We start from the raw sequence: 27163 nt of genomic DNA, 5'->3' as shown, positions 1-27163 counted from the left end.
TTGTGGTCATCTATGATAGATGCCTACAAGGTCTCCAAGGACCTTTCAATTGTTAAATTAGATGAATTTTTTTGTGAAATGGAACTTCATGAACTTGCTAACAAGGGTCAAAAAGAGAAAGGTATTGCCTTAGTTGCAGGAGAAAAGAGCAAGGATGGAAGAAGGAAGAAAGAAAAGAAGAAGGAGAAAGAGATTCCTACATCCTCATCCTCCTCCGAGTCCGATGATGAAGGTGGATCATCATCAAGCGAGATGGCCAACTTCGTAAGGAGAATCATGAGAAGGAGCCGGAGATACAAAGGGAAAGGTAAGTCTATTGATCAAAATGTTGATAAGACTAATGTTACGTGTTATGAGTGTAGCAAGAAAGGACACTATCGGAGCGAGTGTCCAAAACTCAAGAAGAAGGAGGCAAGGGCCAAGAAGAAGAAAGCTCTCAAAGCTACTTGGGATGAATCCTCCTCAAGCTCATCGGAGGAAGAGAAGAAGGAGAAAAGCACTCGTCAATTAGCGCTCATGGCAAGGGAGGAATCGGATTCCGGAAGTGATACATCAGCCGCGGCTTCATCATCTTCGGATGATGAAGAGGTAACTTCTCCTCACTTAGAAAAATGCTATAAAACTATTGCACATTTATCTACTTTGCTTAAGAAATCAAAAACTGGAATCAAATCATTAAAAGATGAAGTAGAACACTTGAACACTCTTAGGGAAGATGAGGTTGATGACCTACATCAAGAGCTTCTTGAGGATGAAAACAAAGCCTTAAAGAGTGAAGTTGAGAAACTCAAGAAAATGCTTGAGAAATTCTCAACTAGCTCTAAGACCTTAAATATGATTCTAAATGCCCAAAGGGCGGTCTACAACAAGGCTGGGTTAGGATATCAACCTAAGGAGTCTAGTTTCATTTCCCTAGTGTCTAGAACCCAATTTCATAGATCACATGCTTCTAGGGTTCATAAGACTAGGAAGGGTGTGACCAAGGCATGGGTTCCTAGGTCTTTCATTGTAGATGCATTAGGTCTCAAGATTTGGGTACCTAAAACATCTATCTTTCGTGTCTTATAGGCATTTGTCAAGGGGGAGCATCTATCAACTTGGTTTGTTGATAGTGGATGCTCCAAGCACATGACCGGGGACAAGTCACTCTTTACTACCCTTCAAAACAAAAATAGAGGTAATGTGTCCTTTGGTAATAATGGTAGCCTTAAGGTTATAGGAGTTGGAGATATTCATATATCTGAATGTCTCCAAATCAAAAATGTCCTTCTAGTTAAGGGGATGACCTTTAATCTCCTAAGTGTCAGCCAATTGTGTGATACGGGTTACACAATTGAGTTTCATTCAAGTCAATGTCTGGTCAAACACATTTACACACTTGACACGGTACTAGTAGGCACAAGGGTAGATAACATTTATCAAGTATTTTTTAAAAGTACTACTAATGCCTCTGCTAAGTGTTTCATGTCAAAAGAAGAAGAATCATGGCTGTGGCATAGGAGGTTGGCCGATGTGAACATGAAGAATATTCGAAAGCTAGCCAACAAAGGATTAGTGCGAGGCCTACCAAGCATCAAGTACCAAAAGACAAAATTATGTGGTGCATGTCAAAAGGGTAAGCAAACAAAAGCGTCTCATAAAGGTAAAAGCGCTGTACGTACCTCTACTGCTTTAGATTTATTGCATATGGACCTATTTGATTGTAGTAATGTCATTTCATTGAATGGAAGTAGATATTGCTTAGTGATCATTGATGACTTTACTAGATATACATGGACTTTCTTTTTGAAAAATAAGGATCAAACCATAGATATTTTTGTTTCCTTTTGTAGAAGAACTGAAAATGAAAAATCAACAACAATTAAAACAATTAGAAGTGATCATGGTGGAGAATTTCAAAATCATAGATTTTTAGAATTTTGTCAAGAAAAAGGATATAGGCATGAGTTCTCTACTCCAAGGACCCCACAACAAAATGAGGTTGTAGAGAGAAAGAATCGAGTCTTGCAAGAAGCTGCACGAAGCATGCTCAATGAGTACTCACTACCGAGTTACTTATGGGTTGAAGTTGTAAATACAGCTTGCTATGTGCAAAACCGAGTCTTGATACATAGGTTTTTAGGAAAGACTCCCCATGAACTTTGGTTTGGGAGACCCCCTACAATTAAACATCTTAGGGTGTTTGGTTGTAAGGTGTTTATCTTGAACACCAAGAATCATCTTGGAAAGTTCACGGCTAAGGCTGACGAAGGGATACTAGTCGGGTACTCTCTCATCAGCAAAGCCTATCGAGTCTACAACAATAGGACTAAATTGATTGAAGAGTCCTCGGATGTAGCATTTGAAGAAATTCCTAAATCAAATGATCAATCAAGGGATGTAGGAGAAATTCAATTTGAACTTAGAAATCTAAGTTTAAATGATCAAAACATAGAAAGAGTCGAAATTGACTCCGATGATGATGAGCAAAGGTAGGAGAGGGCTCAGTCTGATCCTTTGCCTGATATTGAGCCCTTGCCTGTGTCTAGTGAGACCACTCATGAGGCACCGCCAACACCAAGGCAATCTAGGATAGCCTCTAGTCATCCCCAAGACCAGATTGTGGGAGACATTTAACAAAGGGTTAGGACTAGATCATTCTTTAGAAATGAGTCTAATGAGGTCGCCTTGATCTCAGAAATCGAACCAAAATTAGTTGATGAGGCATTGCACAATCCTGATTGGATCATAGCTATGCAAGATGAGTTAGGTCAATTTGAAAGGAGCCAAGCGTGGGACTTAGTTCCTAGACCTAAGAAGACCACCATTATTGGAACCAAATGGGTCTTCAAAAATAAGTTAAACCAAAAGGGAGAAGTCGTAAGAAACAAGGCAAGACTTGTAGCCAAGGGCTATAGTCAAGTCGAAGGCCTCGATTATGATGAGACTTATGCTCCCGTGGCCCGATTAGAGTCCATTCGTTTGATGCTAGCTTTTGCTGCACATAGAGGCTTCAAGCTCTATCAAATGGACGTTAAATCGGCCTTCTTAAACGATTTCATTAAAGAAGAGGTCTATGTTTAACAACCACCGGGGTTTGTGAATACCGAAGCTCCAAACCACGTGTACAAGCTCAAGAAAGCTCTTTATGGGCTTAAACAAGCACCTCGAGCATGGTACGAAAGGTTGTCAACTTACTTACTAGAAAAGGGTTTTGTAAGAGGTCAAATAGATCCAACACTATTTCTGCGTAGAGATGGTGAAAACATATTTGTGGCCCAGGTGTATGTCGATGACATAATTTATGGCTCAAATAACAAGGGCTATTTGAATGAATTTATCACTCACATGGAAAGTGAGTTTGAGATGAGTCTGGTGGGAGAATTGACATTCTTTCTTGGACTTGAAATCAAACAAACTCGAGATGGCATTTATGTCCATCAAACAAAATACACTCAAGAGATGCTCAAGAAATTCAAAATGAGTGACTCTAAGGAAGTATCGACTCCAATGGCGACGAACACTTGCCTTGACAATGATGAGAATGGAAAACCAGTTGATCTAACGCAATATAGAAGCATGATCGGTAGTCTTCTATATCTCACAGCTAGTCGACCGACCATACTTTTTGCTGTGGGCATGTGCGCTAGATATCAAGTATGTGCCAAGGAATCTCATTTAATTGCAGTTAAGAGAATTCTGAGATACCTTAAGGGCACAATTAGAGTAGGTCTCTGATACCCTCGTACTGAGTCTTTTGATTTGATAGGTTATACCGACTCCGATTATGCTGGGTGCAAATTGGATCGGAAAAGTACTAGTGGGGGTTGCCAATTTTTAGGTTCATCATTGGTTAGTTGGTCAAGTCGGAAGCAATATTGCGTTGCTCTCTCTACAACTGAGGCTGAATACATTGCCATGGGAGAGAGTGTATCACAATTGTTGTGGATGATCCACACCCTAGAAGATTATGGGCTTTCGTATAAGGGAGTGCAAGTGCTGTGTGACAACATCAGCACAATAAACCTAACGAAAAATCCAGTCCATCATTCAAGGACCAAACACATTGAAGTGCAGCATCACTTCATTAGAGATCACGTAGCTAGGGGAGACATTGCACTCACATATGTTGAGTCAAAATCAAACCTAGCTGATATTTTTACCAAACCTCTTCCGGAAAATGAATTTAGTCATTTAAGGAGAGAATTGGGAATGTGTTTGGCTCAATAGGCCATTAGGACTTCATCATGATCGATAAGGACATTAAAACGACAAGAGGAATTGGGAAATTAACTTGGGCAACTTGGGGACATCTCACACAAACTATAAGGTTTAACAAATTATTTTTGTTTGCTAGAAATGGGGTGAGATGCTAGGATCAGCCGAATTATTCAAAATGTATCATGCATCCCTTGAATAATTAGGTTGAAGAGACATAAATTGAGTATGGGGAAGACCATTACATAATTCATGTGTATTTGGTTCCTAGATCTTACTCATATATTCCAACCAAGGAAACTTGGTTGGACCTTTACCTAGAATTTATATAACTTTGGTTAATGTGTTGGTTGATATCTTTGATCGATATCTTTCATGTTTTTGATTGCAACTAGGACAAGTCCTTGAAATAATGATAGCAATTTGGTTATATTTTGACAAACTTGAAACTGAACATAACAAGGTCGAAAATTTCAGTTTTCAAGCCTTGAGTTGTCTGTTTTTCTAAATGTCTGAAACTTTCAGGCTATAAACAATTTCGGACCATAATCTTTAGGAAATAGTTATGCTTGTAGATTCTTCAGGTTCTAGGTACTGAATTTGGAAGTTTTACTGGAGAAACTTCTACGAATTATCGAACACCTCTACGAATTTCAGTTACTGAAATTACGGGAGAAACTTCAGTATCAGACACTGATCGGTCTACAGCCCGATTAGGAGAAGGTGGATCGGTCTGTCGACCGATCTAAAAATCTCTCCAGACCCTCTGTTTGTAATCTGATCGGTCCAGGGACCGATCAGGTTCGTTTTGTACGCGCTGATCGGTCTACAGACCGATCAGGAGTTCCCTGATCGGTCCGGGGACCGATCAGGTCAGTCTGGTACGTATAAAAGGCTACTGATAATTTTCTGATCGGTCTACAAATCGATCAGGAGGTTCCCTGATCGGTCCAGAGACCGATCAGGAGGTTCCCTGATCGGATTGGTGACCGATCAGGAAGTTTCTGATATCTCCTGATCGGACAGCTGTCCGATCATTTCAACACCTGGACCCTAGCCGATCTCTCTTAAATCTTCCCAATCCTTTCTCTTCTCCTTTCACGCTGAAGCCCTAGCCGACACTTTTCTACACCTCAACTCTTCTCTTCTCTTTGCACGCCGAAGCCCTAGCCAAAGCCCTAGCCAAAAGATACTTCAATGGCACCAAGGTAACTCCATACTTCCCTAGAACTACTCACCTTGTCATTTCAATTTCATTTCTCACCGTATCTGTGCATTTTGTTTTGGCTTTCGGTTGTTGGTGGCTCCGGTGCTCACTTATTTGCCCCATTGTATCACATTGTTAAACCTTAGGAAGAAATAAGTGGGTGAAGGAACCTCTAAGTCACCTGAGAAGTCTAAGACTAAGGCTCCCTCCCGACCTCAACCATCTGTCTCCGGGAGATTCCCAAACCACCATTTTGAACAAGCCTTTAAACAAAGAACCTTTAAACTGCTCCCTTGTAGGTCTGTGGATTGAAAATTCATGGAAGAATTTTGTCCATCTGTGTCAAAAATCATTGCCTATTACAAACTTGATTCACTTGTCTATTTAGAACGAGATATCAATTATGACTTAGTATCTGAGTTTTATAATAATCTTCATCAAACTAATGATGTAAGTTATAAAACAAAAGTTGCTAAGCAGACTCTTGATTTCAGTTTCTCAGCCTTCTTTGATTATCTAGCTTGCCGGAGGTGCTCAGGAAATGTCTTTTCTATATATCTTGATTTACCAGACCCCTTACCTTCTCCCTTTGATGTCTCATCTGACTCCATTTATGAGTATTTCTTCGGACATCCTAGACCAGGTGGACTAGATGAATTAGATGTTGATTTTCCTACTTTTGCAGCCTTGAGATTATCTGCCCCAGATTACATTCTCTTTAAGATTGTCACAAACTGCCTTTTGCCAATCACATCTAAACCCTTGTCTGAGATCGACCATATCATTGCCTGATGCTTTATGGATTGTGTCGGCGTCTCGACTTTGACATCATGTCTAGCATCTATTCTTCGATCATCTCCTATAGTGAGCCAAACAGCTTCACTGTTTATATGCCTTATGGGCATATAATTACAGATTGGCTTGAGACCCTTCAAATTGATGTCTCCAAAGGTAGAATAGTCAAGATGGTCAGGCAGGACTGCAGACTTGGGAAACGGGCATTTTCCAAGTCTGGCATCATAGGACAGAATGGGGAGGTTCGGTGGAAGGATGGGAGAGCACTAGGTGAGTTACCATGGGCACCTCCACGACAGGTTGCGGCTGTTCCTGTTGCTGCTCTTCCTGCTGCTGCTGCTGACGATGGAGAGGCAGATCCTGATCTGCGCTGGCAGATCGCCGAGCTGGAGAGCCGCATTGATCAACACGATGAGCTGTTGGTTGCTGAGCTCCACGGGCTGCGCATTCGGATTGACCAGCGCTACGATGATCTACGCAGTCAGCAGTTGGCGACACATCAGGCGATTATGGGATGGATGGCCAGATATCCACCTCCACAGTATTTCCCGAGCTATCCATCCTCGAGCAGCGGCATGCCACCTCAGGGACCCACTCCTCCAGCTGATGATGCTGATGCTCCTCATGATGAGGAGGTTGATTGATACACATTGTTCTATGCTGTCATTTGATTATCTATGTTTTGGATGTTGTTTGTTGGATACTTATGTCTGACCTGGATACTTGCTGATTTCATATATTTATGCTGCTCATTTTCTTATTTTTCTTTATGTTTTACTTCCTATTGGCTATTAATATGCTGTTCATATGTCATGTCTTGTATGTCTCTTATTTCTTTATCACTGTCTTATAATATGGGTTAAGGGGGAGTCCTTTAACGTTTTCTTACCTAATTCGCACCTTTTCGGTGTTTGACAAAGGGGGAGAAGATAACTAAGTTTAGAGATAAATGAGACTTTGGCTTTAGGGGGAGGATCTTGATTCCCCTATCCTTATATGGGGTTGTATCTGTCTTAGGGGGAGGATCTTGATTCCCCTAAAATTAGGGAAATATGAATTTCTGATCTAAACTTAAATCATGTTGTCAAACAACAAAAAGGGGGAGATTGTTAATACAGTCTGACCTGGCTGTTGTTTTGATGTTGACATTGATTTAAGTTTGTATCAGATATTAATTAAACTCAGATTGATTAATGATCAAGGTTGATCATATGGAGAGGAAAAGTCCAAGTACGGATAATTGGCACGCGAAGTCGGAGAGGGCTCGGTAGCTCGTTCTTCGGACTAGGTTAGAGAGGGCTCGGTAGCTCGTTCTCTGGACCGGACGAAGTCAGAGAGGGCTCGGCAGCTCATTCTCCAGACTAGGTCAGAGAGGGCTCGGTAGCTCGTTCTCTGACCTGGACGTGGAAGTCGGAGAGGGCTCGGTAGCTCGTTCTCTGGACCAGGAAGACGTTAGGGTTTAGGGCTGGGAAGCTCTAAAACCAACAGAGGCATTGGATCGATCTGTTGACCGATCCAGTGATACTTTGGCTGTCTGGATCGGTCTGTCGACCGATCCAGTGATACCTTAGTTATCTGATCGGTCTCGTGACCGATCAGTAACCACACAGTAGCTCTCTGTGTGTTATCTGATCGGTCTGGTGACCGATCAGTAAGAAGGAACAATAGGGGGATCGGTCTGTGGACCGATCCACCTATTAGGCTGATCGGTCCACAGACCGATCAGCATCACTCCAGACCGATCAGGATGTGTCCTGATCGGTCCAGAGAACTATGGATCGGTCTGTTGACCGATCCACAACGATGTCGTTTGTCTTCTGCTGTTTCTCTGCGATTTCTGATTCATCTGAAATAACCATCTACTGTAAGCTTTTTGAGTTACAGGTTGCAGGTGTCGTGCCAATGTTTAAATTCAAATTAAGCTCCATCAGAAGAATAAGACCAAGTGCTCTTTCTGCTATGTTTCGCTGCAAATGGTGCAATTGGAGCGTCAACGTTCACTGGCTACGATCAGTTGGCAACAGCTTGACTCTTGCTTATTGGTTCGAGCTCAGAGACACCAGTGAAGACCATGGATGGTATTGGTGTGAGTTTAGAGAACCAGACGAGGAGGAAGAGTGATTGGCGATGCCTGAGTTGGTCGCAGTGATTCGATACAGGTGACAGTGATTCGGCTCTGGTTGAAGACAGTGAGAAAGCAGAGGAATAAGAAGAAGGAAGAAGAGAGGTTTGGTAGAGGATTTTTCAAAAACTCTCTGTCGATCAAGCAAGAGTGCAGTGTTGTTGAGCTCTTGGCTGAGGAACTTCTTCTGTCTTTGCGCTTTGCTTTCATCGTGGTTGTAAGTTTATTGTTCATTCCTTTTAGCCACTAAACTCTGTAAGTCTTGTGCTTCATTTCAAATCTTTTCTGAGACTTTGTGGAGAGGTTACTCCACCGAGAAGGAGAAATACTTAGCCGAAATCTGTCCGAGGTGTGATCTACCCAAAGATCAAGGGATCGTCCACCTTACGGACACGCCGAGGAGTAGGGGCAAGTTATCCCCGAACCTCGTACATCCTTGTTGTGTTAGTGGTGGGTTGTTTCTTTTCCTTGCATCAGTTTTCTTTTTGCTTATTTCCGCTGTGCTAACAAACTTTTGTGAGGAGATTAATTGAGTTTTTAGAGGAGGCTATTCACACCCCCCCTCTCTAGCCATCCGAAGATCCTAACAATTTCTTCTTTTGTGATTGTGATTCTTGTACGAGTAGCATTTTCAATGGCATTGATGTATGAGGCAAATGGAAAACTACTATAATTTATTTACTGAGAGATAATTAATCAAAACCATAATACCCTCACTGTTCAAAATATTATAGTTTGAGGTAGAAAAAAAATAAAGAAGTGAATACTTACTTTTTTGTGTGGTATGTGTTGCATAGTATATTTTTATGAATGTCTAACAAGTTGTTAATGCATGCAGGAATTGTGTCATCGGGGAACTTAACAAGATTCTGGAATTGTATCTCCTTATTTATTTGTAGAAACTATGGCATCTCGTGGAAATAGAGTACAAGAATGTCAATGATTGAGAAGTCTAAATAAGTGAATACTATAAATTCTGCCATAGTATTGGAATCTCTAGAGACCAAAACAACAAGAACAACAAAAGGTCACACTCATTTGGATAAGCTGGTTAGGCAAAAGGCTCGGGGAAATAGAAAGAATGTAAGGTTCAATAAATTTAGACAATCAATAAGAGACTTTGCTGGTGAAATGTAAAGTTATATTGACATTCTCATTCGAGAAAAGGTTAAGATAAGTTACAAGACATGGAAGCAAGTTCCAAGTCATGTTAAAGAATTAATATGGGAATCAGTTAATGTAAGTTTGAATGTTTTGACAATTTTAATTATCTTCCAAATGGTTATGATATATTGAATGTTATGGGTTAATCTTTTTTTATAGTTGAGTTACAATATTGAGCCAAGATGGAAAAAGGGATGTTTGAATTCGACAAATAATAAGTGGCATCAATATAAAGCTCTTCCCACTTAGAAGTTCATTGTTAGCAAGCTTGAAAAACTTGAGGAGTTGAAAGAACCATCAAATGGCTATGGTATTACATGAGATGATTGGAGTGTGTTTGTAATTAGTCGCATGTCTGACAACTTCAAGGTAAGATTCTTAATTTGATATTTTCAAATAAGTTGACCACAAGCGATTATTTATATTGAAATCTGATATATATGGGAATGTTCAATTAACTAGAAAATAAGTGATGAACAAAAGAAGAGAAGAAAGCAGAATTTATATCCCCATCGGCTTTCCCATAAAGGATATGCACGTTTTGCTGACGAAATAGTAAGTATTCCTACTAAATTCACTACATATAATTCTAGAATTTGCCTATATATTATTCCTACTAAATTTAGTAATGTGGTTTCTAAATTTGTTTATATCATCAATTTTGGTTGTAGGGAGATGAGTTATGTGATGATGATGAGATTAATCAAACTATTATTTGGAAAAAAGGACGGGTCAATAGGAAGGGGCAATTTGAAGGCGATGATTAAAAAATGGCAATAGAAAAAATTGTAAGCAAGCTCATTATGCCTCTTTCCAAACTTTATTTTTAGATCTTAAGTTTCCTTTCTATGTTTTAATAATGGTTTGTTGGATAAAATTTCTAGTGCAACATTTAAGTTGTTGTGTGGCTGAATACATGGCAACTAATAGAAAATTTTATGGTGACTTGTGATTCAATATCTTCTTATAGCTCCGACGTTTCAATTTTTTTATTCTTGTTGCAACAACATTTTTTTAGATTAGTATTATAATAATGGAGCTTTGGTGAACAACCGGGAAGCTAGCTAGTTTGAGAACCTCATGAGCATGTAAAAAAAAATGGCTTACTTTTATTTTCTCCAATAGAAAAAAATGGAAGAGGCCTTAAGCTTTTATTTTCCGTTGCCTTTCCACTCTGATTCAACCCCTCTGATGTACATTGCCCACATTATTTTTTCTTAAGATAATGCTGTTTAAATAGTAATATTGTTCAGCTTGAAGTTGAAATGAATGTCTATTATAGTTAATAAATTTATTTGATATTTGATGAAAAAAATGAGGGCATTTGATACTACAATTAGTGTTAGTACTTAATAAGGAGCTATTTAGCAGTAATCGACTAATCTTTTCTATTGACATTCTCAAATACACGGCAATAAAATTATTTTTAGTAATTATTTTATTTTCTTGTGCATGACAGGATGATTATGTTCAACAAAAATGGGAGGGTAAGTTGCACTTTGAAGAGGCAAAAAAGATATCATTTTAAAAGCACTTGATTCAGATGAACATTCGAGGTGTGTGAGGGGTGTTAGAGGTCATATCACTCCAACATTCTATTTTAATATTGGTAGAATATGGAAGAGTCCTCTTGTTGATGACCATTTAATCCTTCAACAAAAGGAGTTGATGAAGGCAAAGATATTAATTGTAGAACAAAATGCACACATCATCGAACAAAATACATGTAGATCAGATCAAGATGAACACATACAAAAACTTGAAGCAATGTTCAAAAAGGGTGCATGTGACTTAGATATTGATGAAAAAGGTAGTTGCTCGGTAAAGTTGCATCCCATGAGTGAAGAAAAAAATCAAAACCTAAAAGAGTGTCCCAAATATTGAAACATTGAATGATGATGGCATGCAAATTTTGAGCATTGATGATTTCTTCCAGGTATATATTTAGCTGTGGTTATATTATCTAGTATTATTGAAACTATGAGTTGCATCAATTTATAATATGATTATTTGGCTTCTAGGGTAAACCAGTTGCATTGACATTGGATTTTAAGACCAATATTGGTGGTTATGGTACAATTGTTCATGTCAATGTGGTTGATAAATTACTTCATGGTGTTCCATTGCCCATGAATTGTATGCGCGCCTCCATTGATAAGGCTATGGAGAAATTAGCATATTTGTCATTTCTAATTCCAAATGAATGTGATACAATTGGTGATGCTATAGGAACATATGTGGCTTGGCCAACTCACTTGGTAGTGATACAAGATGAGGTAAATGTCATATTATATTTAGAGTTAAATTGTCAAAAAAAAAAAAAAAATAGTATTGCACCTAACATGTGTACATTTGTAATTTTTAGAAGCATCACAAGAAAATAAGTGTTGTTCAAAGAAATAACCCTATTATTTCATCAAGTATGTCAAAATCATTACGTCTATTGTATTGTTATTGTAAGCATTCTCTAGATGATAGAAAAAAAAATATATCAATGGTTTTTTAGAGTGATTTATTTGACGATGATTATGTTCTTGTGCACCTTGAAGATATCAATCCTTTTTATTATTTGGATCTCATATCTGCTAATTGTATAATGATTTACATGTGGTAAGTCTTCTTCTATTTGTTTAGCATATACATTGTATAAACTTTATTAATTTAGTATTGTAACATTCTTCTTTTTGAAATGGTAGGTATCTTTATTAAAAGATGAAAAAAGATAACAAGGTCAACAAATTTAGATTTGTGAATCCACACATGATCTCGTATGTAACTTGACCCAATAAAAAAAAAAAGCAAAATCGAGTACTTGAATGAAAGAGCAAGTCTTTTGAAAGATAAGTTGAGTCGTGTATCAAGAAATCAACTAATTTTGGTGCCACATAATGTTGGGTAAGTAAGAATTATAATATCAATTTTAATTTTTTTTGATATTTTATTAAAATATATATGTACTAATTTTGTGGTTTATGTATAGTTGTCATTGGATTCTTACTGTCATAAATCCTTATAAGGAGGCGGTTTATTTGTTGGATTCATTTAATCATTGTAATCATGGCAAGGACTGAAAATATGTAGTTGATATGTGAGTACATATTTTATTTTTATTAAGCATTTAATTTAATCAATAAAACACTCATATTTCATTGATGTATAAAGGAGCTTAAGATTATTTAATTCAAACAAGGAAAAGAAAGGAAGAAAACATGCTATATGGGAAGTAATAAAGGTATGTATGCCTACTTATAATTAATTGATAAATGTTTAAATGTGTATATTAGTCATTTATAATTTGTTTTTAATATAAGGTCCTCAACAACCAGATGCGAAATAATATAGTTTTTATGTGATGAGATATATGAGACAAATTATTGAACAAATTGAAACTACTGAGAGAAATTCTCTACGAGTAATAGTAATATTTGACATATTCTCAATCTTCTCAAATAATTATATGTTTATCTTTTTGAATTTATCATCCGTTGATTTTTTTTACTAATATAATATGTGTTTGCTCACAGTTCAAAAAACATAGTACTCAAGGGAAGAAATTGATAAAGTGCATTCCAAATGGGCAGAATGCATACAAAATTATATTTATGACTAAATATGCATGCAAAAATCATACAAGATTATATTTATTTGTTTTCCTGATAATGTATGATTCTTATTTGTCATCTTAAATTTCCCATTTCCAGATAAAACATCATAATTGTTTGCACTTATATGTGATCAACTTATGTTTGAATAGATTATGATAGTTTACAATTAAGGAGAGCATGTTACTTCAAAGATAAGATTGTAATAATATGTTTATCAAGCTTTTAAGAATCATCATTGTGTAACCACATTTCATAATTATTTAAGAATAACCATATGAATTCTTCTTGAAGATGTGAATTAATCCAGATTGTAGTATTTAGCAATGAGTTACAACTTGATTATTGTGTTTGTTTTCTACATAAGCTAATGTTGTTTTGCTAGATGATAATTGAAAAAGAGAAATACTTCAACGGTGCATCAAATTATTAACATTTGATACATGAACTTGGGAGATAGTCCTAAATTGTCTCCCTGTTGAAATTTTCTTGTATGTGGTTCTTCTCACTTCTTGTACTACGTCTAATTTTAGCTATGCAATAAGAGTTTGTTCAAGTTGAGATGAAAGATAAATTGTATTGTTATAAAGTCCTATTGTGTCTTCTTGTATTATTTCTTTATAAATTACATCTTCTTGTGTTACTTCTCATTCTTATATTACTTTTATGTGTTACTGCTAACAAATCTGTTATAAAGACCTATTATATTTGTCATGTTAAAGGATTATTACTTCACTCTCATAATGCAATAATTGAATGAATTGTCTATTGTGATGATTAAAGGATTGTCTTTGAATAGTCGAACCACATAATTAGGTATTATTTTTTCTAACGACATCTTCTTGTGTAGTTTATTTATGCTTTCTTCTAACTTCTTGTAGGGCTAGGAAGAAAGTAAAGGCCTTGGCAAAGAAAATCAAGACATTAAGGGTAAATTTGTAAAAATATTCTGTAATTTAGAGCTTATTTAATTAATAATTCACATGTAGGACTTGGTTTGGATAATGCTTCTAATAACTTGGCATTTAATACTTTCCAATTTAATAATATTCTTTACTACATTAAGTGTAGTCATATTGTTGCTCAGATGATGTATATGTGAAGCCTTTTAGAATTTTAAATGCTATTGTCTTTTTGTTGCTTAGATCAAAAGAATCCCTACTGATGTAATTTTAACTTGTTTTACATAATCAAGATTTGGTTAAGGTTTCTCAAATTTTGATTGTTTGATAGGGATCTATGAATTTGAACGAAGTAACCTTGAACGTTGTTACCAACCAAATTTTTTATCGCAGCCAAATTTTATTTTTCCCCTTACTTTGGTATATCTTATTTATTTTGTTTACGTGGAGCACGATCACTCACAAGCGTGAGCAGCAAGCATCCCCGCACAACTTTCTCTTCCTTCCCGAATTTTTCTTCCATTTACCTTTTCTTGTTCCCTCTTCCGACGGATAAAATATATTTTAAAATGAACAATAAAAATATTTTATTTTTCATATTTAAAAAAAAACAAGTTACCCATCGACGATAATAAAAAAAAGATGTTCTTTTAATTTTTTGCCCAATCGAATTTCAGCCGAACCTACACACCCTTGCTTCCTTGTAAACAAGGCCATGTTGACAAAGGTACCCTTTAGCTGGACTGCAATGCCGGTCCTCTGAGCAAATGCACTGCCCTTCCAAAGCACAACCATCGCTCTTCACTGCTTCCTTGTCGTTGATCACCTCGTCGGACCATGGGCTCTGAAACACGCCCTCCGGGTCCAATTCCTTCACGGCCGCCAGAAAACTCTTAAACCCTGGGTACTTCCCCTGCACGCCGGCGAAAGCAACGTTCCTGTTTTTAGCCCAGTGCGGCCTGGCGCCGTACTTGACGAACGCCATCTGCTCCACCTCCTCCCACAGGTCCTGGTTCAGCCTCGGAGTCGAGGGATCTCTCGCCCTGTAATAGTTGAAGTCCACCACGACGGAGTCCTCCGGCTGCCCCAGCAGGGACTCCGATCGCTTCACGAAGCGGATCATGAAGCCGTTGTAGTTGTCGAGGCCGCAGAAGTTGTCCGGATTCATGTCGCGGAGCCGTTTGACATCGAGGATGAAGGATTTGAAGCTTTGGGGGGAGAAGAAGGCGGTGGTCTCGTAGAAGAAGAGGCCTTTGATTCTGGGATCCCACGCGCAGGAACTGAGGACGTCTGAAGCTGGAGAGTGTTGGCAGGAGCCAGAGGTCTGCATCCGGCCTTGGAGGCCGGTGACAGGGTAGCCGGTGAAGAGCAGGTTGTTGTTCTTGAGGCCGTTGGCCATCAGTTTCTTGACCGCTAGCACCGTGGCGGCGGTGACGCACTTGCCTTTCGCGTTTCTTGATTCATCAAAAACCTTCTCTGCGTCGTGAGAAAGATTTAAGGATAAAATTAATATAATTATTAAACCATTTAACTAATGGCTGCTTCGAAGATTCAAAGAACGCGGATTAGATCGGCCTTGAATCTTGATTAATCAATCACCTGTTGCTCGAACTGCCATGGAGACGACCATGAGAGTCGATTGGAAGCCGATGAAGTCATTAAAGCCGTCTCCGGAGGTGTTCAGGGGCACACGGTCGTCGAACCTGAACGCTGCCTGGTGCTGCGACGGGAACCAAGTGATGTCGGCGAACTCGTGCTTCCGGGCGTGATCCATGAACTGGTCTTCGAAAGTGGAATCGTTCTGGAATGAGTAGGTGATGCTCCTTTTGAAGCTGGGCTCCAACGACAATGTCACCTTATGGGAATAAAAGAAGAAGATATATAGTAAGAATTATTTCGCAGATGGAAGATTGGAATTTGGATATCAATCTATCGTGAATTTGTGATTATTCCGAGTAATTTTAAGGAATTGAATCGACTGGAGAGACCTGAGATATGATTCCGAGAAGACCCAGGGAAACGCTTGCCGCATTGAACAGAGGATCCCCACGCCGGAGTGTGACGACCTTGGCGTACCCTTCTGCTGCCGGCGCCGTCACCACTAGAGTTAGGCTCTCGACGTGGTCGTGCACGGCGCCTCCCTTTCCCCACCACGAGCTGCCGTGCGATCCCGTGCTGATGAGCCCGCCGATGCTGACCCCCTCCCAGTACGGAGCAGCCACCAGGCTCAGCCCCGCGGCCTCCACTTTGTCGATGAGATCCCGCAGCCCCACGCCGGCATCCGCCGTCACCCTCCTGTTCGCCACGTCCACCTGATTCAAAACCAATCAAATTCGTGTCGCGGAAATAACATAAAATAAAAATAAAAATCTTGCAGCGGAACCTACCTCGATCCTCGAGTTGTACTTGGCGGTGCTGATCACGACGGAGTTCTCCGACGGCGGGCACGCGAGCTTGGGGATGGTGTGGGAGAAGCCGCTCACCGCCTTGGCCTTAAACCGCTTCCGATGGGCCTCCGCCACGGCGGCGCGCAGCTCTTCCTCCGTCGTAGGGAAGACTGCTTGGCCGGTGCGGCACTGCTGCCGGTCGCCCCAAGCGCCGTAGGCGTTGGAGACGACGCAACCACTATCGTCGCAGAAAACGGGCGGTGCCGGCGGCTTTGCGGAGGTGAAGGAAGGACACGATCCGCTGATGATGGCGACAATCAACATGGTAACCGATATTGCGGCAGCCATTTTGGTGGCTGCTTGATGGTCCAATTGCTTGGATATCTGATAATGAACAGGCGTTAGCAGAAGACTAGTGTGCTTTAAAGGCAGGAATTTTCTTCAAACTTTCCTTTACAGCAGGCGGGATGCGGTCCGTAATTTACAGTTTAGAGGATGAATGTTGATTGGTTCATTTAGATGGTGGGTCCATCTAATCAATAAATACAGTGATCCATCTGGACCGCAATTTGCGATCCGGTCGCTTACTTGTTTAGGCAAAAATCAAAATGGCGCCATTAATTATCATTTTTATTAAAAAAAAATAAATATTAAAATATATATTTATTTTAGAGGTTTACTTCTAAGTATGCATATCATCATTGTCTTCCGAATTAATTAGACACTTGTTTTAAATTTTTTTTAAAAAAATTATTTTAACGAAATAATAAACGTATTTTTTTTTATCCTCCATAAGCAGAAAGTGACGGGTCATTTTCCTTGTTTTTTATCTTGACTAAATTTCTTTCTTATTAATCCTTTTCAAATATGGAACGTATTAAAGTTGGATTTGTCCGGGCGGAATTAAATAATTATCATCAATATAAGCAAAAAGAAATTATAGTGAATTGGCAGGTATCGATTTGGAGAATAATGGTATCCATAAGAGTAAATATTTCCTTTCTAAGGAAAACAACAAAAAAAAAACAGAAAATGAGGTTGAAGATGCAAGAACACTTGCAAGCTAAGATTTCTTATTGTTCTTCAGTTTTCAAGAACACTTGCAGCTGGTCCTTGCCTCTTACAACTGCTATAATTATACAGGAAACAAGCAAAGGAAGATAAAGTGTAAGCTGACACATTCATGGAGTCAGCCAAAGTTTAAAGCAATCGACTTGCTTTGCTTCGCACCTTTTCCTGACTTCTCCTGGAAGTCAGCCCTCTAAATTTGCTCAAGAACACAATCAAGCCTGCACGCGTACATGAACAAGCGGATCAGCGTTCGATATATAGCTAGCGCAGAAGCAACTCAAAACTTTTTATGTGATAAAACAGAGAGATGCTGATGGATAGAGGTTCCATCGATCTTGTGCTTGTACCAGCGGGTCTGTCCATTCTGTTCGGCTATCACCTCTTCCTTCTCTATCGAATCATCAGATTTCCCCATTCCACCGTGATTGGCTTTGAGAACCATAACAAGCGAGCTTGGGTCCAGAGGATGTTGCAGGCAACTCCAGAGGAAGCCAGCATCGCACTCCAGGTGATATCGAGCAACATATCGGCATCCAGCAACCTCGCCTCCCTCTCCATCGCACTCAGCTCCCTCATCGGCACCTGGATAGGGAGCACCTCCAAAGTGATGATGACGGAAGTCATCTTCGGCGACACCAGCCAAACCACCTCCTCCGTCAAGTACGTCGCCCTCCTCACCTGCTTCCTCGCCGCCTTCACTTGCTTCATCCAGTCCGCACGCTACTTCGTGCACGCCAGCTTCATGATGAGCACTCTGGACTCCGATGTCCCGGTCAGCTACGTCCAGACCGCGGTCATCAGGGGCAGCGACTTCTGGTCTTTGGGCCTACGGGCAATGTACTTCGCTACCACGCTGCTTCTCTGGATCTTCGGACCGATTCCCATGTTTGCTGGTGCCGTCTTAATGGTGACGATACTGCATTTTCTCGACACGAGCTCTACGCCCCTGCACCAGTTCAGGTTCTTTCATATTGGCTCGGATAAGAGAACGATGAGGAACAATTCAAGACCTGCAAGTAACTTCCATGGCGATCCTGTCTGCAATCCAGTTTCTTCATAAATTACACTCGATCGGTTACTTGCAAAATTGAATAAGTGATGGAAATTATATATCCTTAAGCCACGTGAATTCTACAAAATTGAATAACAATTCTTAAAAGGAAATAAGATTATGAGCGTGGATCTAGTTTTAAAAGGAAATTATTCAACAAATTAAATCAAGATTAGAATATAATAATTATTAAAATTAATTAATTATTTTTTTTATTACTTTATCAATTAACTAAGTATATGATCTCGTCCAAAAGTTGAAGAGACGGAAAGCTGGGATGTGACGCTCACGCTGACCTCCTATGGACTCTGCTCGGACCTGCAATACAAACTACGTCAGTGCTGAGCCAGGGAAGGGGTCCACGACGTTGACCCTCCGACGCTCAAGTCAGTCACTGACGATGAAGTGTAAAGCAGAGCAACAAGAATACTATAGCACAAACAGTGAATATCACATACTTCCGTCAATGCTTGAACCCCCCTTTATATAGAGTTCCTGTAGTGCACGTGCACGTTCCCCGAGGCGAGCACACTTTTCAAAATTTTCTCTGAAAATACTTGTCAGTAAAATGTCTCTGACACAGTACCTTAATGGGCCGAGCATATATCTGAAATGACAGCGGAAGCTTCCGCCGTACGATCTTCTGGTTGTCCATGCCCGGTATCGGCGGCACTAACTCCCAAAAGGATGTCGATAGATATCAGAGAGAGTGTACTGCTAGGCTGAGTGAGTTGGCCGCTTCGAATGTCATTCTGCGGCTCTGGTGCCCCATCCGGTCGGCCAGAATCCCGCTATTCCTCAGTGTGTGTCTGCTCGACCGAAGATTCACTTTGTCACTACCAAGGCCTGCTGCCAGGTTGAGCGGGGTAGCCGCTCGGCCGAAGTCAAACTATGTCCATATCAAGCTCTACTGTTTGGCCGAGCGAGGTAGTCTCTCTGCTCGGCTTCTGCACATTATCTCCCTTGAGTGTCAGTTGTTTGACTGCTCCCCGTGTCAAAGGCGACGGCGGGTCAGAGCTTCTCCCCAGTCGGGGCATGCTTCGCCCGATCGGACGATGCTATCTACACGTTGACCGCCTTGACTTTGACCTCCTTTGACCTCCACCGTGGCCGGGGGGGCTCTCATTATCACCGCATCACATGCCTCCCCCTCAAGTCTAATTGAAAGAGGCTGCAAGTCTGACTGACTGGACAATTGTCTGAGCAGTTTTCCACCCGATCGTCCTTCAATACTATGTGGTTTCTGATCGGGATGCGACCATTCCTCTCCGATTAGCCTGTTGAAGCTTGTCATTCGGCCGTAGGTATGCTCCCTTAATCCGATCGGCACAAGGAAGGTTTGTACTTGTGAAACCTTTGCTTCGACTGCCTTGGGCAAGCGCGAGTCAGGTTTACGTCACCCAAATTTTTGGGAAATCATGCAAACCTCTGCGCATTAAGGTTGAGCACGCTTCCATGCCCTCATTAAATGCTGACCTGTGGCGATGTGCCATGTGTCCTATCCACTGCTGCCGCACGCCTGACATAACAGGCGGATATCCACTGTGATGTGACGTTTGGCGATTCAAATTCAATGGTCAGATCTCGGCCTAGATTTCCATGACCTAGATCGGACGGCTCTGGTCGGCCAACCCCGAAGCTTATAAGCTTGTGCGCGTCGCCGCCTTTGCGTACTTCTTCTTCAAGTTCTTCGACGACACTTCTGTGCTTCGACGACGCTCCTTCTTCCTGTTCCTCCGGCGACCTCTGTCCAGTAAGCTTCTTTTCCCATCGCCCCTTGCTTTCCCTTCCGACGTCTGTCCTTCCTCGTCTTCCAAGTTTTTCGGCATCTTAGTGTTCCGGCGATAATTCCGCCAGTAGGTTCTTTCCTTCGAATCTCTTTACCTTTCCTTGTTTTGCGATGGCAAGTTCCTCACAACCTCCCGCCGGCATCCCTGGGTTATAGTACACTTCTACTGAGTCTCGGTTTGACACCAACGACGCTGAGAGTTTGAAAGCAACTTTTGAGCTTCTCCCGAATACGAAGTTATCCTTCTTTCCCCTTCCGATCGGCCAAATTCTCCACCGCCCAGCTGTATTACCTTCTTTCGAGATCAATTTACAGCTGGTCTACAGTTTCCCATCCACCCTTTTTTCCGCAGTGTGTAAATATTTCCGAGTCTCCCTCCATCAGCTAGTGCCGAACTCCTTTCGGCTGCTGTGCGAGGTGGTGATTCTTTTTCGTCTACACGACATTCCCCTTACTCCCCGGCTCTTTCATTACTTTTATTATCCCAAGTCGTCGGAGTCGGGGACTTTTCTTTTCCAAGCCCGAGTGGGTTTGGTTTTCTTTGATAAAATGTGACCTTCAACAAACACTGGAAGGAGTACTTTTTTGTCCGCTTTCCTGAGCAATCAGACTTCCCAACAAACTAGCAGCTCGACGTGGCGACTCAGCCTCCACTAAAGAAGTACAAGAGGTAATTAGACTACCTCAAGGCAGCCTCAATGTTGTCCAGTTAGAAATATAACATCCACAAGCTACTGCTGAAGGGTGTCCTCTATATCTTCGACTTGAGTCTGATCCACACCCGGCTTCCGTTTAGCCTAGGTATGCAACTACTTTACTCCTTTCTTTGATTCTAACTAATTTTCTTCCTTTCGTGTAGCCGAAGTCATGCTACGCGCATGTCTGGCCAGCAAGGCAAAGCTTCCAGATGTCGGGATCAACACGGCCGCTATGGAAGAACTGGGGTGTCGCGGCCCGCAGCCGATCGACTCACAAGAAGAGCGACAGGATGAGAGCAAAGCGGCTCCCACTCTAGCAAGTGGTGAAGCTATCGGTGGCTCCAACCTCCTGAACAGCTCCCAGTCGTTGAAGTTGAAGGGGCTTCGAGCTCAGCCTCCTCAGCTAAGCTGCTGATCAGGCGCAAGAGGCGCCGGACAGAGCCTTCATCGCGCTCTGCCACTTCTGGGGTGCAGTTCGCCGAACAGGTGGAGACGTCGACCCCCGCTCATGTCCAAGAGTCCACTGCCCTTGAATCATCAGATCGGACCCCCTCCCTATCTGGTCTGCCTCAAGGGACAGTTTGCGTGTCGTCGATGGCCTTTCTGCCACCAAAATTGAAGGTCAAGAAGTTGGGCATCCAGCCAGCGTCTTCATCAAGGCCATTCGGGGCGGGCAACTTTTGCACAATCAACCCCGAGCCAACGCCCTATCACGACGATTCTCCACCTGCCGATCGAAGAGTGGCGTGAGTCGGCAGGCACTGCATCTCAAGGCCTCGAGCACTAGATCATCATCCAAGGGTCGCTCGCCCAAATATGGTCGGACGCCCAAGCCCTTGCGGCGATGATGCCTCTGGGGGCGCTAGCAGACAGCCACACCCAGATGTCTACTGGGGTAAGTTTTAATATACTTTTTAATCCATTTCCATTCGGCGCTTATATTCTCCATGTTGCTTGCAGTACTGGGTGAAGAGTCTAGCCATATGCCAGAGGCTCACATTTTTGGAGGAGAAAATGAAAAAGATGAAGGCGTCGAGCGACTAATCTTTCGCCGCTCAAGAGCAGACATACGCCGAGGTGGCCAAATTGCGAGCTGATCTGGTGAAGAGCAACAAACTGCTCGAGGCTGAACGGGAAAAGAGTTCGGGGCAAGCCACTCTTCTAGCTCGGCTTAATAAGCAAGTTGCCACCTTCGACAATAAAATGAGTCGGCCAATGCAAGGAAGAATTGAGTCATCGAAAACCTCGAACTAAAGAATAAGGAGGCCTGGGCCCTCACCCAAAAACTCAAGGAAGCCGAAGATTTTTTGGTCGTTGAGCGGAACAACCGGTTGGCTGAAGAGGCTACTCTTCGCGGCCAACTCGGGCCAAAAACAATGAGTTGGCCACCTCCAAGGATGAGCTGGAAGCCTCTCGAGCGGCCCTGAAGACCTACCAAGATGCCAAGCCTAGCCGTTTCAAGGCTATGAAGAAGAATTACATTTGCTCGGATGCTTTCAACGAGAAGGTCGCCGATCGGACTTTGCGCCTTTTTGATCTGGCCATTGATGGGACGATTGACTAGCTCAGAGAGGGTGGCTACTGTTAGAATGTATACTAAAAGCCTAGTTTTTTGTATGAACATTTATTTTGAAATAAGAATCACATTGGTCAAATATCTACATTTAGTTAAATGCAGTTGTCCATTTAATTTATATTATAGATAACATGGTATGTGGTGTCACGCAGAAGATAATGTTATCAGTTTTTATAAATTATAAATAGTAGCTTACAACCAAGTTGGATTGGGAAAAACCATTAGAATGATTGTAGTGTAATTTGATATTAGTTTATCTTGACTATAAAATTACACTAGTACACTATGTGTGTATTGAGTAAAATTATTTGAGGTTGTTTCTTTTTATACTGACTGCATAAAAGAACAAAACCTTTGTTATTATGGATGTGCGTACTCTTAATCTCGATATAATAACAAACACATATACTTAGTATTTATTTTTTTAATTTATCAAAGGGTGAGATTTATTCAGTTAAATCAATAGGCCCGATAAGTTGGGAAATAATATTATTTATATGGTGTGTTGTTGATAATGAAAGGAAACTGTGTCCTAGTAATCTAGGTTGATGATGTCCCCTTGAGGAGCTCATAAAGATTATCATGTAAACCCTACAGGTGGACTTAGTCCGACATAATAATAAGGTTGAGTGGTACTACTCTTAGAGCTAGATGTTAATTAAGTGAGTTGTCAGTAACTCATTTAATTAACGGACATATGATATCTTAAAAATAAGGAGACTAACGTACTCATGATAAGAAGGAACCCATATTGTAATATGGGATTGGTGCGGTAGTTCAATAATAACTCTTTAGTGGTATGAGTTATTATTGATGAACTTGAGTTGGGTGTTCGGGTCGAACACAGGAAGCTCAAGTCCATCAGGAGGTCAAAATCAATTCCTCTTCTCGGTCCCTATTGTAGCCTCTATAAAGCCTCGCATTCACCCATTTTGGTTTTGCTTCCTACCCAAGAAAGGGGTTGGCCACATCCTTGCTTGGTGCTCAAGCAAGGGTTCGACCAAGCCTTGCTTCCTACCCAAGAAAGGGGTTGGCCAAGCCTTGCTTGGTGCCCAAGCAAGGAGCCGACCAAACTAAAAGAAAAGAAAAGAAAAAGAAAAGAAAGAAAAAAATGGAAGATTTTTTCTCAACAGAATTAGAGATTTTTCTAAAAAGAATTACGTTGATTCTTTCTTAAAAAGTTTCTAAAAAGAATTATATTAATTCTTTCCTGAGAAATTTTTCTAAAAAGAATTATGCTAATTCTTTCCTAGAGATTTTTCTAAAAAGAATTATGTTAATTCTTTCCTAGAGATTTTCTAAAAAGAATTATATTAATTCTTTCTTAAGAAATTTTTCTAAAAAGAATTATGTTAATTCTTTTCTAGAGATTTTTTCTAAACAAAAATCTATTACTTTTTCTCCTTTTTTATATGGGGCAAAGGATTACAAAAAGAGAGGAGGTTGTGCCACAAAAAACAACAATTCAATTAAGAAGTGATAAGATTTTCTCCACAACTAAAAACCCTCTTCTTGCCCTTAAGGTCGGCGCCCCATTTTTTTTTTTCTTTCCTCTAGGGTCGATGCCCCATCTTCTCTTGGTGGCCGGAGCATGGAGGAAAAGAAAATGAAGAGACGAAGCTCCTTGGTGGCCGGTGTTTTGGAGGAGAAGAAGAAGAAGAAGGAATTTTTTTTTTTTTTTTTTTTTTGCATCCTTTGATGGTAGGCGGTTTGGAAAAAAAAGGATTCGGGTGTCTTTGTCTTGGTAGATCGTCGCCCACACGACATCCAAGAAGAGGAGAGGAATACGGCAGAAGATCAAGAGATCTTTGTCTATGAAGAAAGGTACAACTAGTTATTTATTCCGCAGTACAACTAGTTTTGTTTTCTTTGTATGGATCCTGAAATACCAACACAAGAGACTAGCGATTTTGTGTTTTCGTTTTTATGCTTCGATTTTGTGTTTCGATCTTGTGCTTTGATTGAGGTCTTTGTAGTTAAACCTAAGGTTACTGTGAGAATTTTAAATATTCAATTTCTTTGAAAAGCTTTGTCTAGGAAGTGGTGGATGATCTCATAACCAAGAAGGTCTAGTGCCTCGCCAACGACCTGGAAGCCAATCATTGAAATAAATATTTAATCAACTTCTGTAATATGGTTTAACTTCTGAAGAATACAAGGGTTGAACTTGGAGTAAAAATATTAAGTTTCGTTTTCAATCCAAGTTTAACTTATGAAGAGCACACGGATTGCTAGGAAAAGTATTAATTTTCTGAAGAGCCCTAGAGCCAATCATTTGATGATTGCATGTTGGACTTGTTGTATCATATTATATATAAATAAAGATATTTGGTTTTTGGTTATTATACTTACTTGTATTGGTGCCAAATAATCTAAGTATAATAACGTCCTTGAGTAGACGGTTCTCACCTATATCAATCGATTAGTTGAACCGATAGTGAGATGATATAGGGAACACTACTCTTAATCATTCCTAGTCGAGTATTAACATTCAGGGACAATGTTAATGCAATAAGACTAGCATGTAGGTCAACTCGATGACTTGATCTCACAAGTCATGGATATAGAGATATCAAGTTGATACATGGGTATGCATTAGAGAATGTATACTGAATGACCCGCCATGAGAAAGTATCATGGATCGTACTATGAGTATCATACTTTCTCATGTGGCTATTAGTATGACTACTAGTCCTTAGACCTGAAGTCACCATGGTTCCCTACATAAGGAGTTATGTACTTTGGTTTCGTCAAACGTCACCCGTAACTGGGTAGACCATAAAGATGATTACTGGGTATGTAACAAATTATGCGGAGGGATGTGAGTGATGTAGATGTGATCTATCCCTCCTATATAACGGGAGAGACATCGGTATTCTTGATAGAGTGAGACCACGAAGTGCATGGCCATGGCCAAATGAGTCAATATAAGATATTGAGCTCATTTGATTGAGTGAGTCTACTTGGAGTTCAAGATTTAGATTGATTAGAGGATGACACGGTCTATGCCTCACATTGATCAATCTAGATGTCTAGGATAGAAAGACACTTGTCATATATTGTGAGGAGTCACAATTAGTAGTCACAAGGTGATGTTGGATCTCAACATTCTTGTAACTTGGGTAGTAATGATGTATTGCTAGATACCGCTCATTACTTATGTTTCTAAATGAGTTTAGGGACATTGTCAACGTTATAAGAACCTATTGGGTCACACACAAAGAACAAGTGGATGGAGATTAGGTTCATATGATGAACCAAGAGGATTAGATTCATTTGATGAATCAAATTGGATTAAGAGTAATCCTAATTGGGCTAATTGAGTTGGACTCAAGTTGATTCATGTGTTCAATGAGTCTAATTTAGATTATGACTCATTGAATCAATTTAATTAAATGAATTAGATTCATTATATTAAATTGGCTTGAATTAAATGGTTGGATTAGATCAACCATGAGAGAGATTAAGTCAAGTTTGACTTGACTTGAGAGGAAGATGAAGAGTCAAGTTTGACTTGACTTTATGCCACCTCATTGGTGAGTTGGCATTAAGTCGACCAATGATGATGCTCCACATCATCATGGTTACTTAAGTGAAGTGTCACCTCATGGAAGTTACCAAGAGTTGTGACTCTTGGTATCCCATGGAGGTTACAAACCACTTAATTAGATGAAAAGAGTTTCATTTTGTAAGTGTAACTCTCATTCAAGTGATCTTCCTCCTCCTAAGCTCTCTTCTTGCTCCTTCTCTTCTCTTGGTCATGGGTTTCAAGCAAGGGAGAAGAAAGGAGAGTGAATCTAATCCAAGAAGAAAGGTTAGTGAAAGTCACATAGAGATTTTAGAGGAGTGTGTTCTCTTCTTTTCCTTTCTTCTTCTTCCAATCCTACCCGAGAGCCCTAGAGAGTGCTAGCACACTTGTGGTGCTCTCTTCTCCATCCTTGAGTGTTAGAGAACACTTCTTGTTCGTGTGGATATCACTAGAGAGTTGTCTACGTTGACAACTTCGAGATCCGGCGTACCGTTGTACGAGCGGGATTTGCGAGGGCACGCTTCAAAGGTATAAACTGTTTTTCCTTTGTAGATCTATAGATCATAGTTTGAAACTCGTACTCATATTTTTGAAATCTATCCTTCACACGAGATCCAGTGGCATGGGTGATTCGGGGTTTCCGCGACGCGAAAAGCGGTTTTCGCGGCCCAAAAACCCAACAGTGGTATCAGAGCCACGTGCGAAGCTTGTACGAGTTTAGTTTTTGTTTTTATGACAAAAATTCAGTTCTGTGATATTCTGTAATTTTATGATTTTTAGAGTTTTTATGGGTATTTTTCTCGTAGAAGCGAAGCACAAGTGTTTCGGCACTTGTAGGCTTTGACTACCGAGAAGAATTTTCCAAAACGACAAAGTTTCGCCCCAAAATTTTTGGGACAGCGGGATAAGGCGCTCTTGGATCGCTTAGGAGCAACTCGCGATGGTTAGATCGCGGGTAGGGGTACTGTCCCTAACCCCGTAAGGGGATTTGCTCCGCGATTGCGCCCGAAATCGCTAATCGGGACCGCCGGGAAAAAATTTACTCATAAAATCTGTAAAATTATAAAAAAATT

At 40.6% G+C, this 27163-nt stretch overlaps 2 protein-coding genes across 2 annotated transcripts; one reads left to right on the top strand and one right to left on the bottom strand.

Moving 5' to 3' along the window:
- Positions 1 to 14625: 14625 nt before the first annotated feature.
- Positions 14626 to 16755, bottom strand: LOC122011480 (L-gulonolactone oxidase 3-like). The gene is made up of 4 exons (XM_042567877.1): positions 16377 to 16755; positions 15978 to 16301; positions 15589 to 15844; positions 14626 to 15465 (listed from the first exon to the last, which is right to left on the bottom strand). The coding sequence occupies exons 1-4, from the start codon at positions 16722 to 16724 to the stop codon at positions 14663 to 14665; spliced, it is 1731 nt and encodes a 576-aa protein (XP_042423811.1). The 5' UTR covers positions 16725 to 16755; the 3' UTR covers positions 14626 to 14662.
- Positions 16756 to 17709: 954 nt separating this feature from the next.
- On the top strand, positions 17710 to 18604 carry LOC122011469. The gene has a single exon (XM_042567867.1). It carries the CDS (start codon positions 17755 to 17757, stop codon positions 18505 to 18507), a length of 753 nt encoding a protein of 250 aa, XP_042423801.1. The 5' UTR covers positions 17710 to 17754; the 3' UTR covers positions 18508 to 18604.
- Positions 18605 to 27163: the final 8559 nt, after the last annotated feature.

The sequence above is a fragment of the Zingiber officinale genome, chromosome 1A (assembly GCF_018446385.1).
Source record: "Zingiber officinale cultivar Zhangliang chromosome 1A, Zo_v1.1, whole genome shotgun sequence".
Lineage (NCBI taxonomy): Eukaryota > Viridiplantae > Streptophyta > Magnoliopsida > Zingiberales > Zingiberaceae > Zingiber > Zingiber officinale.
This window is presented reverse-complemented; position numbering and strand designations above follow the sequence as displayed.

Coding starts and splice junctions, on each gene's coding strand:
- LOC122011480 (XM_042567877.1), bottom strand. CDS start 16,724: ATGGCTGCCGCAATATCGGTTACCATGTTGATTGTCGCCATCATCAGC. Junction 16,302..16,376: donor AGTACAACTCGAGGATCGAG/GTAGGTTCCGCT, acceptor GTTTTGAATCAG/GTGGACGTGGCGAACAGGAG. Junction 15,466..15,588: donor CATGGCAGTTCGAGCAACAG/GTGATTGATTAA, acceptor CTCACGACGCAG/AGAAGGTTTTTGATGAATCA.
- LOC122011469 (XM_042567867.1), top strand. CDS start 17,755: ATGCTGATGGATAGAGGTTCCATCGATCTTGTGCTTGTACCAGCGGGT.